We start from the raw sequence: 12,555 nt of genomic DNA on the forward strand, positions 1-12,555 counted from the left end.
CACTGCGCTATCCGCGAAGACCAGCTACAGGTGTGAAACATCTTTTCATAAATCTTGGGTCCCCTCCTTCTTGGTCTTATCAAAATGGTCTAAAATTTCACTATATGTGGAATTTTAGTAGATTTTGTTTTGTCGAAGGAAAGCACACAGAAAGGTTCTTACAAGATGCTCCATGGTTCTGATAGTGTGATGTTGTGACACTTGCGGATGGAAAATAGAATAGGTGGACACTGTGGGATAATTTCTATAAATCATTTTCAAGATGCATGCCCTATTGAGAATAATGTGTGTTTATTGTAATCGTCTTGGAAGATGTTAACTTAATTTATAGTACGTTATATATTACATGTATACAAATATATAACAGCTTAACTTATACATACCTGTCTCCATATAATAGATTCCTCTGGTTATATGGTATTTTTAGTTATTAAGAATCGGAAAAGATGTACTGTATTTAAAAATCATTAAATAAAATGAATCATCTGTAGGAAATGTAAAACTTCCCCGAATCCCCGGTATCCCACATCTTCCATCAGACTTGTTATTCCCAAAATCCATAAAATTTTTAAATGTGTGACCATATTTAACAAACTAACCATATTTAACCACGGTTATTTTGTTATAGGGAGTGATGAAGTGGAGCATGATAAAGAGGGGCGTGTTCCGCTGTTTTTCAGCATCCCTCAAAACCATTCTACTATTATTATTGCGAACTTAAACCAGTTTCAGAAATTTCACTGCACACTCCAGGGCTTGGACAAAAGTCTTATCCAGTCTTCTTTTCCTTTAATTATCAGTTATGGATGACAAGATAACCTATGTACCGTATAATATTTTAAGCTCTCCATCTTTCCATAATAAAGTCTGATTCACTAAATAGCGGAATTAAGAAGGCGAGAATTATGAAACTCTCCCCTTCGTATTTATAAAGGTATTAATTAGAACGCGACAGAATTATAAGATTAAGAAATCCACGGTACCTCGGAACACTGCACAAAAATGACAGTGTTTTTACTGTTGTTTTGGTGGTTGTTATGGGAGTTTTCCTTTTTCAAGTACATTTAAACAAACTTACAGAGCATCTTATCACTTTTTTTCGGTTTGAGAATCTTCTTAAACCATCTAGTTTCTTCCTCTCCATCTCTAACATTAGTTACAGGTCAAGAGCTCCTTATTTCGTCATAAGAAGTTGACACCCTTTTTCCTTCGGCTATAGAAATGACAATTGCCAGTTTCATATCCCAGGTACGACAACTATTTATACAAAATCGCGTTCCAGTCAAATTGATTTCTCCTTAACGAGCGCTGGATTCCATTCCTTGTCTCCTATGTGAATCTTTGTGCGTGTGCATGTAAGGTGGACTGAATTTTTGCGTTTATTGGTAATAGCTATTACATTTATTGGCCTGGATACCGGAACTGACATTTGATGTATTGTATTCGTCATTCGTTACAATTGCATTTGAATTGGGCTTATTATCATCATAGAAAAAGAACTTCTAATTCATAGGAATGCTGGATCAGAATGCTAGGTAGTAGATTCCTGGTCTGGCTCAACTTGCCAGAGGAGTTATGTATGTGTACTGTGTTGTAAATAGGTGGCGAAGTTGCCAAAAGGCTGGCTGGAGTCGCCTAGTTTAATAAATAAAAAAAACTAGAAATTCATAATAAATGTGTAACTACTGAATTTTACAATACAAACATATGCTGTTCATGTGAATATACCATTTATTGCGAGGTAGCTTTCCTGTAAATCAGTATGGTGATGCAAGGAAGCGGCTTTTGCAGGGGAAAAGACAAAACGGACTTGTAGAAGCTCTAATGCATGCAAAATCTACTTTCTCTGTTCCCTTTTCTTTCTTTCTTCAAAATCTTCCCTTCTTTCTTCAAAATATAATTCACTTTTCTACCATTTAACTTATTTATCTTAACAGTCGAAGCAGATCATAATCAACGCTAAAAGCAAGCTGAAACATTCTCTTTCTCTGCAAATAAGTATGCAGTAATAAATAATGTTTTATTTAATTAGTTTTGCCTGGAATGCGATTAGTAACTTTTATTATCAAAAGTAGTAAACTGTTTACTACCGGAATGTAAAATCGAGGCCAAATAAATGTAGTCATAAAGACATTTTTTTATTTTTATAATTCTTTTAGTTGCGTTTTGATTTGAAGTTTTATTGATTCAATAGTTTAAAAACGGCAAATTTCGGGTTATTTGCGGTTAACAACAGTGTGTTTCAACTCTTTTTCGATAATTCCTTCCATTTCAAAAAAATTTCAATTATTAACGTGCTTAAAGCGAACACCATAAGAATCGAACTAGATTGGTTCAAACGACTATGTACCCACCAAAAAATGACGTGAAAAAACATTCTAGAAAAAATCCAAAACCTCGGTATATAACATGCTAACGGTTGTATTGGATGACTTAAGTTTTCAGGAAAAGAAACCAACAAAAAACAAAATGATCTGCTTTTTTTAAACCAATATATAGCTAATGGTTTAATTAGCATCATGCGTATTTTTATTTTCTAAAGATCGAAAACTAACTATGCGATTTTGTAGGTTAAACAAATACCTATATATAATACTTATCTGGATCCATTTTAAAAAGAAAAAATAAGTGGAATACAAAGTTTAAATTAAGGCGAATAGCAAATGAATTAATTCTTATGATTTTGTTAAATGTGTTTATTATTTCTTCCGGTACATTGCTTCATAATATCAAAGTATTTTGGTGGTTTTCGTTTCGGACAGCAACAAGTGTTAGTAACCAGAGCTATATAAAGACTTTTAAGATCGCTTACGAAAAAAAACACTAACTTCACATTAAATTTACTCCATACCGAGCTTATGATAATGCATACATCTCCAGCCGAAATGTACTGTAGAAGTCGACAAATGAAAACCCTTTGCGAAACATTCATTACAGTTTTAATGTACTTTCTTTTGCTTTCTTTTACTAAACTGGGAAGATCTTCTTAAAGAATGAAACTTTATAATCGTAACAGTCAACCGCAGTAATATCAAGCAAAGCTTATCAATCTCACGCAGTTGAAACTATTGATAAGAAGTAAGGACTTCGTATTTGCTGTATGTTTGCATTGCTCGACGAGATCCATAAAACCTTTTTTTTTTTTCAAGTTTTTAAGGGTAATTTTTTGTATATTAAAAGAACTTCTTTCTCTGCCAAACGGTTAAAAACTATAACAAGTCTTACCTGTTGTAACGACAGCAGCTGCAAAGGTGACTATCCAGAATACGTACGTACAGCGCATCGCTCTCATTCGTGGTACAGCCAGGGAGTGATGGATTTACCTGCTGTTGCTCAGATTGAATTTTCTACTGAACAGTGCAGGACTCCTGCAGCCAGTGAGCCTTCTATGCACAAACCAGGTGTCAAGCGAAAGGGGGAGAAAGTAAGAAAGAGAAAAAAGAGAGAGAGGAAGAGAGAGACAGGCAGGGAGAAAAAAAGTTGCACCTGAATTACTTTGAAGCGGATTTTTTTTTTCAAGGTGAACCGGTGCTTGATATATGATGCTAAGGATTTCGGGCTTCCTGCACTAGACCGTGGTGTCCCTCGTGCTCGCACGCGCACGAATTTAGCCGCGGAAACTTGCAACACCGCCTATATATGACGTCTTAAAAGGCGTCGTCGCTAGTGGTTCGTTTATCTTCAACGTCACCGTTCAGCACCCACGCTTGCTGTCCACTTAAAGGTAGATATCGCTGTAACTCCCCCAGGTATGAGAAAACTGGCATCTCACAACACACTTAGAAACATAGCGAGCACCTGAACGTCATGATCTGTATGTTCCGCAGTTTGCCCAGCAAGACAGAGTAACACGGACCTCATCTTGAGTGCACTTCAAGTTGTATGCTAAGATCCTCGCGTTTTCCGAAGTATGTTTACCCTACTTTTTTATTTAGAACTTTAACTGGCACAATGACACTAGTTTATCTCCGCATAGAATTACGTTCACGTACAAGTTCATGGGATCGTGCAGCTGCTTGACACTGACACAGCGGCACACTGATGGAAACAAGCAGGTTTTGCGAGGTGATTAACGAAGGCGAAAGTAAATTATCTCTTCGATATCTGCACGCGTTCTACCCAATTGCGTGAAAGCAATCTCGTGTGTTTTTAACGTCACCCAACTAACAGCAGCTTTAACACACATGCAACAAGTTCTGAGAGGGAAAATTTCGATGGGTGTTTATTTTAATAAAAAGACTGTCCTATTTTTTAACTTCTCTCTTTTGTCAATTGTTTATATTGTGAATTTAATAACTGTCCCGATTCCTGAATAAACTATGAATTTCTTATGTTTATGGCATTTCTGCTTTAATTTTTTCATGAGAAATAAATCTCATTAATCTTGTTGTAGCTTCCCTGTATGAGTGAGTTGCTGTGCTGTGAAGCGAGTATTACAGGGGAAGTTCAGTTATTTAAAAATGGTATTGGGTTGATAACTTGAATAAAAACAGCGGTTAACCTCTAAAACTACCAGCTTAATTAACAAACAACATAGTATTAATTGAAATATACCTTTTATATAAATGGCTGAAAGGAAAAGAAACTGTAAAAAAGATAACTGTATGTAACGCAAGTGTTCGAAATTACGAACATCGCATGTTCCAATCCTCACGACCCCCGCAAAATGCGTGGCCCTTTCTTAACTGAATACTGCATGTGTCTGCGTCATAATGAAGTCCTTAATACTCTTCATTCCATATGGCTGCCCTTGAGAATAAAAAACATTTAAAAAATGAATAAATCTGAAAGTGCTTTAATTCTGAAGTTAAATCCTAACATAAAAATAATCATATTTCTTCCACTTGATGGTGTAGTTTTTTCACTATTCTCCATTACTTTGGAAAGCTTGGGAAGAATTTCTTAGATGTCTTTTCAACTGGAGTTGTAGTTAACTGTCCTCAGTCAGAGATGTATCATTTCCATCGTGAGTTACCAACAAATGTGCAAGATGGTACATAAACAGGCGTGATACACATGAAAATGTATTCAACTCTGCACAGAGCACAATGCAAACAGAGTAGGGTAATATATACACGGTGCTTATAAAGAAAATTTGTCACTTTAGGGTCGATTATATTGACAATGGTTGGTTGTAGTCTTCTGAAGCTTTTTACAGTGGTTACCATGCTCCTCGTGCTCTCGAATGCGAGAATCCAAGGTTTGCTAATAAGAGCGCTTTGTTGCTCTATAATTGCATCCACTTTATAAAAGAATTTATTACAATTCAAAAACTTTTCATTATGCAAATACTGAGCAAAATTTTTACTTTATTAGTTCTAAGTAATAATTAGAAACAGAATCCAATTAAGTAAACAATCCTGCCCAATTATGACAATGATTCTAATCCGCTTTGGAATTCGTTTACAAGTCGAAATACGAGTTTCCACTTCCACTCCTCAAACACACTCTCACTATACTGTACTGCAAAGTGTAAGTGGAAACTCGAACCTAAACTTGAAAATGAATCACAAAGTGGATTGTCATAACTGTTGAGTGAAGGATTATTGAGTTAATTGGATCTCTAATATACGAAGAATTTGCTCAATATTTATACGGTTAGAAGTTTTTAATTGGAGATATTATTGCATTCGCATTTGATTTTACACAATTCTATGTTCAGAGATCAGTAGTTACGTTGAATTTTTGCCCTTTCATCCAGCATGTTTTTCGTGTTTTGGTCTTCCTGCCAATAGCATTTTCGAGCTTAAGAGCGGAATTTGGAACCTCGCTACGCAGATATTTCCCAAAGCGAGAAATATTTGTCTGGATCCGGTGAAAGAATCTGAGAGTCATTCAACCAAGAAACGCCAGAAATCTCTCTCTCTCTCTCTCTCTCTCTCTCTCTCTCTCTCTCTCTCATCTCTCTCTCTCTCTCTCTCTCTCTCTCTCGCTCACCTCAAATGCTCTCCCAGAGTAGTACACGTTTCTTTTTTGTTAATATTGTGAATATTATAAACAAATCATGAACAAACACAATAAATCTATTGTGCATCCGTCAATCCTATATGGTTTGGAATTATGGGCATCAATCCCTCCCATACTTCAAAAGCAATTTCGGTATGCGAATTCTACAAAGGTGGGCTACCCACAAACAGCGACTTTCTTCCCAACTAGGAACCACTGCTGTGACTGATCAGTTAACTATCGCTCTATTCCCCGAATCTAATCAGCTTTAGAAGGATGACAACCACAGTCAAGATGTTCTCAGGACAGATCACCTCCCCCAAATGACATTCTTTCCCCTTCGATCTCAAGATTGGACCAAAAACGTCATCTAATAAAGAATCACTGTAAAAATTCCTACCGACTCTTCACTGGGCTGATGGGTTGATACTCCCAATAACTTCTCTATTTCTGAAGCTTAGAGTTGACTTGGAGACAAATTTTCATCAAGCCCAATGCATTTAGCTCCTTTATAGACTGGATCTTAATAGTCCTTCTTCTCCTTCGTATACTTCATTTGGATGATGACTGCTCTTTCATAGCAGACACACACACAACAACAACCGTCTACCAGAGCTACAACAGGTCTCATATCATTGAAGTACTTAAACTGAATCTCTGCACTAACCACCTAGACTATATACTGCTCCTCAGAGGCTGTCCTCAGTGAGAGTATAGTGGTAATGAGAGTAGAGACTGCCTGATGTGCCACTGTGGATGGATATCACTCATGTTAGGGGCAGAAGCGCAAAGTAAATACACATCTGGATTCATAAGTAGGGCTCCAAAAACATTGCCATGGTGGCCATGGCGACCACAAAATACAACTTGACGAGTATAATTTTACAAGTCGGTCTAGCGACTGTTAGATTGAACTTAAATACTGTTAAATACTTTCCAGGCAACTGTAAATTTTGTACCGGTTGAGAACGCGTGGAAGGATAATAGTCCAATAAATCATATCCGGTTTTTGTTAGGATAGCACGAAAACTAAAGTTACCTGGAAAGCATTTCATAATTAATTTCTTATACAACATCGATATAGCAATCTTTACACTATCTAATTCAGGGAAAAAATAAATAAATATGCGAAAGGTGATGATTGTTATTGAGCTTTTTCGAATGTACGATGGTCGTAAGTCGGGTGTTCGTAACTCGGGATATGAACCGGTAAGATAACTTTTCTTTTTATCTTCTTAATATCTTGTGTTCAGACAACAGAAGAGCAGCACAGTTTTCCTCCTATGAGATAGCTAATTTTGATATTTGCTTTCTTTTAGTTTGGAGAATTTGACCGGTTGCACCACTGAATTTATGCTCGACGAATAACTTTCTGATAAATATTCTGCCAGTTTCTGTTTCTCCAGGTGTAAAAAGTTTTTAGGTTGTTGCTTTTCGTTGTTTGACTTAATAAGTAGCTATATAAGATGATAGCTCTTTCTAAGATGCCTTTCTTAGCTCTTATTCTGTAAAATGCTATTGCGTGTATTATTGATTGTTTTCTACACATTCACAACTTCCTAATTAGTATTCTCTCTCTCTCTCTCTCTCTCTCTCTCTCTAATTTTTCTAAGATGCTTTTCTCAATTATATTGAATTTAATTTTTTTATCGTTTTTAATTAAAAAAATCTCTGTGTTATGCGAAATCAAATATAGATACGCCAAAAATAATGATGTTTATTATTAATAACTAATGATAGCAACGCCATAAGAGAAAAAAATAAACCTTCCACTAAAGTTGTCACGCTGTTTAGTACAAAGGCTCTTTATCTTCTGCGAAGATGAATGCTTTTATAGTTGCAATGCTTACCACCAACAAAAGTATTCTTTGGACATCCACGCAGAGAAATACGTCCATCATAACGAATTGAGTTGTGGGTTTCGGCTCTCTCTCTAACGGTGCTTGGTTCAACAGCTATCTCTCTCTCGTAAGCTTGTGAACTCGATAAGGATTCCAAATATTATAGTAGAGGGAAGTGACATCAGTGAGATGTGCTTCATGACAACCTTACAACTGAAACTGCTCAGTGTATCGATGGAGGAAAATTACCAGGAATTTCTGCAACTTCTCGGCATCGGGAATCTTTTATTGATATTCGAAATGCAAGATTACTTCTACATACACGAGATCAGCGTCTAACAATGGCGTCAAATCTGAGATGAAGAAATCCATTAATGTAGACAATGTCTGCCAACTGGGCAGTTTAGTGTTTAGTGTTACAGGTCAAGCGACACCGGGGGTTATCCCCACTCCAGTCAACTAGGCAGTCTGCACTAAAGGTTTCGAGTAATTGTTTTAATGGGCACCCAACGTGTATGAATATTGTTGTGTCGCCAACCCATCACCCAGATTTTAAAACCGGAACTCAACTTTCCCTGAATAAAAAAAGTCTCCAACAAATCTGCAAAACTGATTCGATGGAGGCCTTTTCGATGTAGTCCTTTTGCAGCAGTTGTGAGGTGTTCATTCCCCCATTTAGCGAAAAATAGGCTGAATCCGTCCAAATCACGTTGAAAAATCTCACTGTACTCATTGTTTTGTTCAATGAGCGAAGGCTCATTGAACAAAATCCAGTCGCTTTAGTAAACCTTGTAGTACCTGTTGCTTCACTGCATCAAAAAAAGCTGGGTTTTCTCTTTCGCTCTCGGAGTTACCTTTATTCTAACTAACTGCTCACGCTGTACAAATCTCAAATCCTCCCTACCACGGAATATTGTTCCCGCACCTGGGATTGTGCACCCAAAACGTCTCTCAGGCTTCTAGACTATTCAAAAAGCGGTCACGTTAATAATGACTCATCTCTTACAAATTCTCTCCACCTTCTGTCTCGCAGACGTTCTGTTTCTGCTGATAGGCTTCACTGCATCTGGAGGGTTGCTTCATTTTAAATTCCCTCATTCTCTTCCAAACCAGCCCTAACACGTGCCGTATCCATTCACTTTTCAACTCCAAACTCACAGAACAGAACCAACTTTTTCTCTTCCTTATTTACCTCTTCTACTTGTGTTTTATGGAACGACCTTCCTTCAGATATATTTCTCCAAAATCACAATCCGAAGAAATTCAAGTCTAATGTCAACAAGTATCTTCTGTCTTCTCAGCCTTTAACCCGTACACAGTACTAAATACTAGCACTTCTAATACCTTTCGTGTTCGGAGTTTCCTTTAAAAATGCTGGATTTTATAAAGTTTAACGTATTCCTTATTTCTCGCCACATTATTACACGTGAAACGCCTGATTGATGTGAAACTGCAAGAGCACTTGTTTTCCCATCCGTCCATGAAGCACCCAATTCGTAGATGCACTGTAACTGCGGACACAACTGTAATGGATGTTGATGGCTATCTGTGTGCCTTAAACTAACTCCAATCACTTCATTAGCAAAGCGCCGGGTATCCTGTTTCCTCGACCTTCCTAATTCATCGGAGATAATCCAGACTGACCCGGTTCCGCTTCTAGTGTATCTTTCTGAACGAAACTTCCTTAAAGCAACTATCTCAGACGTAGAATTCTTGTAGTACAGTTTAATCGGTATATCTTGGTCTGACGTGATGATTAATGGAAAATGAATGACCGACGTACTTTTGAAAGTAATGCACATCACTTTTTGTAGCACTGCTCTCCTTCCAGCAACATCTGGAACTAAACTTTTGATTCAATAAGTTATAGAATATTGTTCCAAAATCCCTGTTCTTGCGAAGGTGCATGAATGAAATTTGCTTGGAACAGAACAGGGCCTTTATAACAGGCTTCCATCTACACCAGGAGTTGCTTTATTCTTGGACTGTCGTTTTATTGCATTAATTCTTAATATAGCTTATAATGGGAAGAAAACTAAACAGCTGGTTTGTTTATTTTCCTTGTAATATTAACTACTCGATAATATAGTTTATTTTTAATAAATTTAATAAATTAATAAAGGCTACTTATAAGTTAAATAAATGTTACAGTAATTGTATTAAGCTGTTAGGCATACTTTAGATTCGCCTTTAATTATAAGATTGGTGTACCTCATTTTGTAAATTTAATAATGCGGTAGATTCTGGCACTTTCTTCACTGGCACGTGCAGTTTTTGAGAACATATTGACTGCGTGGTTCGTGAAGCATCCCAGGTGTTTACGTTTCAATTAAACATCAGCTAAAAAATTTCTAGAGTGAGAAGATCTTGATTAAAACTTGTTCTTACGATGGTACCTATGTTATTTGGTCCCGATATCATTTGGACGCATTTTTTTAGAACAAAAATATTATTTTTCATAAGATGAGCAGCAAATACTTTCACTACAATATGCTCGTTCACTTTCTTAATGATAACAAGTATTATGTGCGACTTTAACGTTTAGAATTTGTGTTGATACTGAGGGCAACATTCCAGTCATAATCTTGGCTAATTTTATTTCTGTGTTTAATTGTATTTACAATCTTCAGTTTTTCACAATCTTTCTAGAAATAGGTTTAAACATATTTTTGTTGGTATAATCACCGTCCTCCCCATACTGGGTAGAAAAGACCTGAGTTCTAATCCAGTAGCCTAAGTTGCTGAGGCGCCTGAAAGCCTACCACCAGTTCTCTGGTGAGTGGAGTTTCGATTCAAGTCGAATAGTGATTTTCGAAGATGTAACGTCTGGAGAGAAATTAGCGAGCAATATCGGCCCTTCCAGCGTATGGGAAGGGGACAGCTCTGATGATGGGGGAGATTAACCATTAATGGCCACAAACCACCTTCTTTTCTTTGAGAACGAAACCGTACGTGTGTGTCGATATAACACGTACGGTTTCGTTCTCAATCAACGGAATCCAAGGGGAAGTTCGCTTTAGTTCATAAATGAACAAGTGAACTAAGAACTTCCCCTTGGATTCCGTTGATTAGTGATATTCTGAAAGCGAAGATGTCTAGAGAATTGAGATGTTTACCAGATCCACAAACGTGAACTCTATAGAACATGCTTGGGATGCTTTGGAAAGGCGGATTGCAGGTCGTCACCCATAAACCGTACAAGAGCTAAACTTTGCCTTCAAAGAGGAATGGGATTTATTGACTACTAGACTCCTGAATAGCCTTGTTGGCAGTATAAGGACTAACTCTCGGAGTTTTTAGCAGTGAGGGGTGGTGTGTCTGCTAATCTGTATTATAACCATGGATTTATATGAGTTTTATTTGACTTATTTTGATAGTTTGGTGATTATTTTTTCATGGCCTTCACTTTCTTTTGTTAAGTTTCATAAGACTACACAAAGTTGTATTAACAGTTGGTAGAACCGCCGTTTTCGACCCACTGGATGGGAATGACCTGAGTTTGAATCCCGTGGATGGCGTAAGAAACTTTTACTGGCTATTTTATTGGCTTTCAGCACGTGGCTGAGTTAGTTAGTCTCGGGCGAGGTTGGTAGCTGGTTTTTTCTCCCGGAAACTCCAGTTTTTCGAGAAGCAAACAGTACGACGGCTTAATATAGCGATGCCTAACCCTACAACAAACAAAAACACAACTTTTTCCCATCAGTGTATTTCCTTTTTATTTTGTTTACGATAGCTTCCTTTTTCCCAGTACCACTAAATGACCGGAGTCACGGAAACATTTACGAAGTAACACATTATTGACCTCGTACAACTTTACCCTCGTTGTAATTAGATAATTTCTCTTTATACGTGAATATAAATAAATAAACAGAAAGTGCAACTAAAAGCTGATGCAAACTGAATGCACTAATGCGAAGTTTCGCTTCTGCCCGAATGCTATTCACGTATATGTTTCAAAAACTGTATACGCGTCCGTGTGGTTTGCTCGCGACACTCTTAGTTTCCTCAAGTTCCACTATGTTTTTGGAATATACAGCTTAATAACCAGACGGTTATCAAGGATAAGTCCTGTCAATATAACAGCGCAGAATCCCTTAGATGAACATTTAATTCGCGATTTAAATTATGACGAAGTAATCTTTAAAATTTTAGATTAAAAGCTTTCTTTTTGGTCTTTTTGTAGTAGTTGTAGTAGCAGCATTTCTTTCTAAATGATGTCCCTTCTCCATTTAATTTAAAATTTACTTTTTCTGTAAAGAAAAATAAATGCGATGAAACCAAAACGATTAATCAACACCATCGAAACGTATCCATTTGTGTGTGTTGACTCCTTGACTTAACCGTTCCCACTGCATTCTCATTCTGAAGTTAAATACGGTACTCCATAAAACTGCTGTCAAATAAAAAGGGATCCTACATCATCCAGGGATGGATAGAAGAATTTCATTAATGAGCCAAGAAACAAATAACGCAGAAATTGAATTTTTGTAACCGAATTGATCAGCCAAATATTAAAATGCTGCGGGCGTCTTCGTGTAAATCAATTATCTGCGCTGCTCTCGATTATTAACTTAAAAAGTGAGTTACAGGTTTCTTTATTCTTTGTATTTTTTTCATTTCTGATCTGCGATTAATTTCAAGACAGATTGGATGTGCGTTTTAAGCGCCAAAGCAACTATGGCTATGAAACGTCAATGTCGTAATTGCGTGTATTCTTCGGTCTGTTTGTTGTTTGTTGGACGAAGAACCCGAGTATCCGGGAGAAAAA

General features: G+C 37.0%; 1 protein-coding gene across 1 annotated transcript in view; it reads right to left on the reverse strand.

The window, feature by feature from the left end:
* LOC150080500 (uncharacterized) overlaps positions 1-3,593 on the reverse strand; it is a 104,669-nt gene extending 101,076 nt beyond the window's left edge. Inside the window, exon 1 of the mRNA XM_090381427.1 lies at positions 3,226-3,593. Within this exon, the coding sequence (XP_090237553.1) occupies positions 3,226-3,292 (67 nt within the window). The 5' untranslated portion in view covers positions 3,293-3,593. The remainder of the gene's footprint in view (positions 1-3,225) is intronic.
* Between the last annotated feature and the right edge of the window lie 8,962 nt (positions 3,594-12,555).

Source organism: Mastigoproctus giganteus, chromosome 9, assembly GCF_048544385.1.
Source record: "Mastigoproctus giganteus isolate SK-2022 chromosome 9, ASM4854438v1, whole genome shotgun sequence".
Classification (NCBI taxonomy): Eukaryota; Metazoa; Arthropoda; class Arachnida; order Uropygi; family Thelyphonidae; genus Mastigoproctus; species Mastigoproctus giganteus.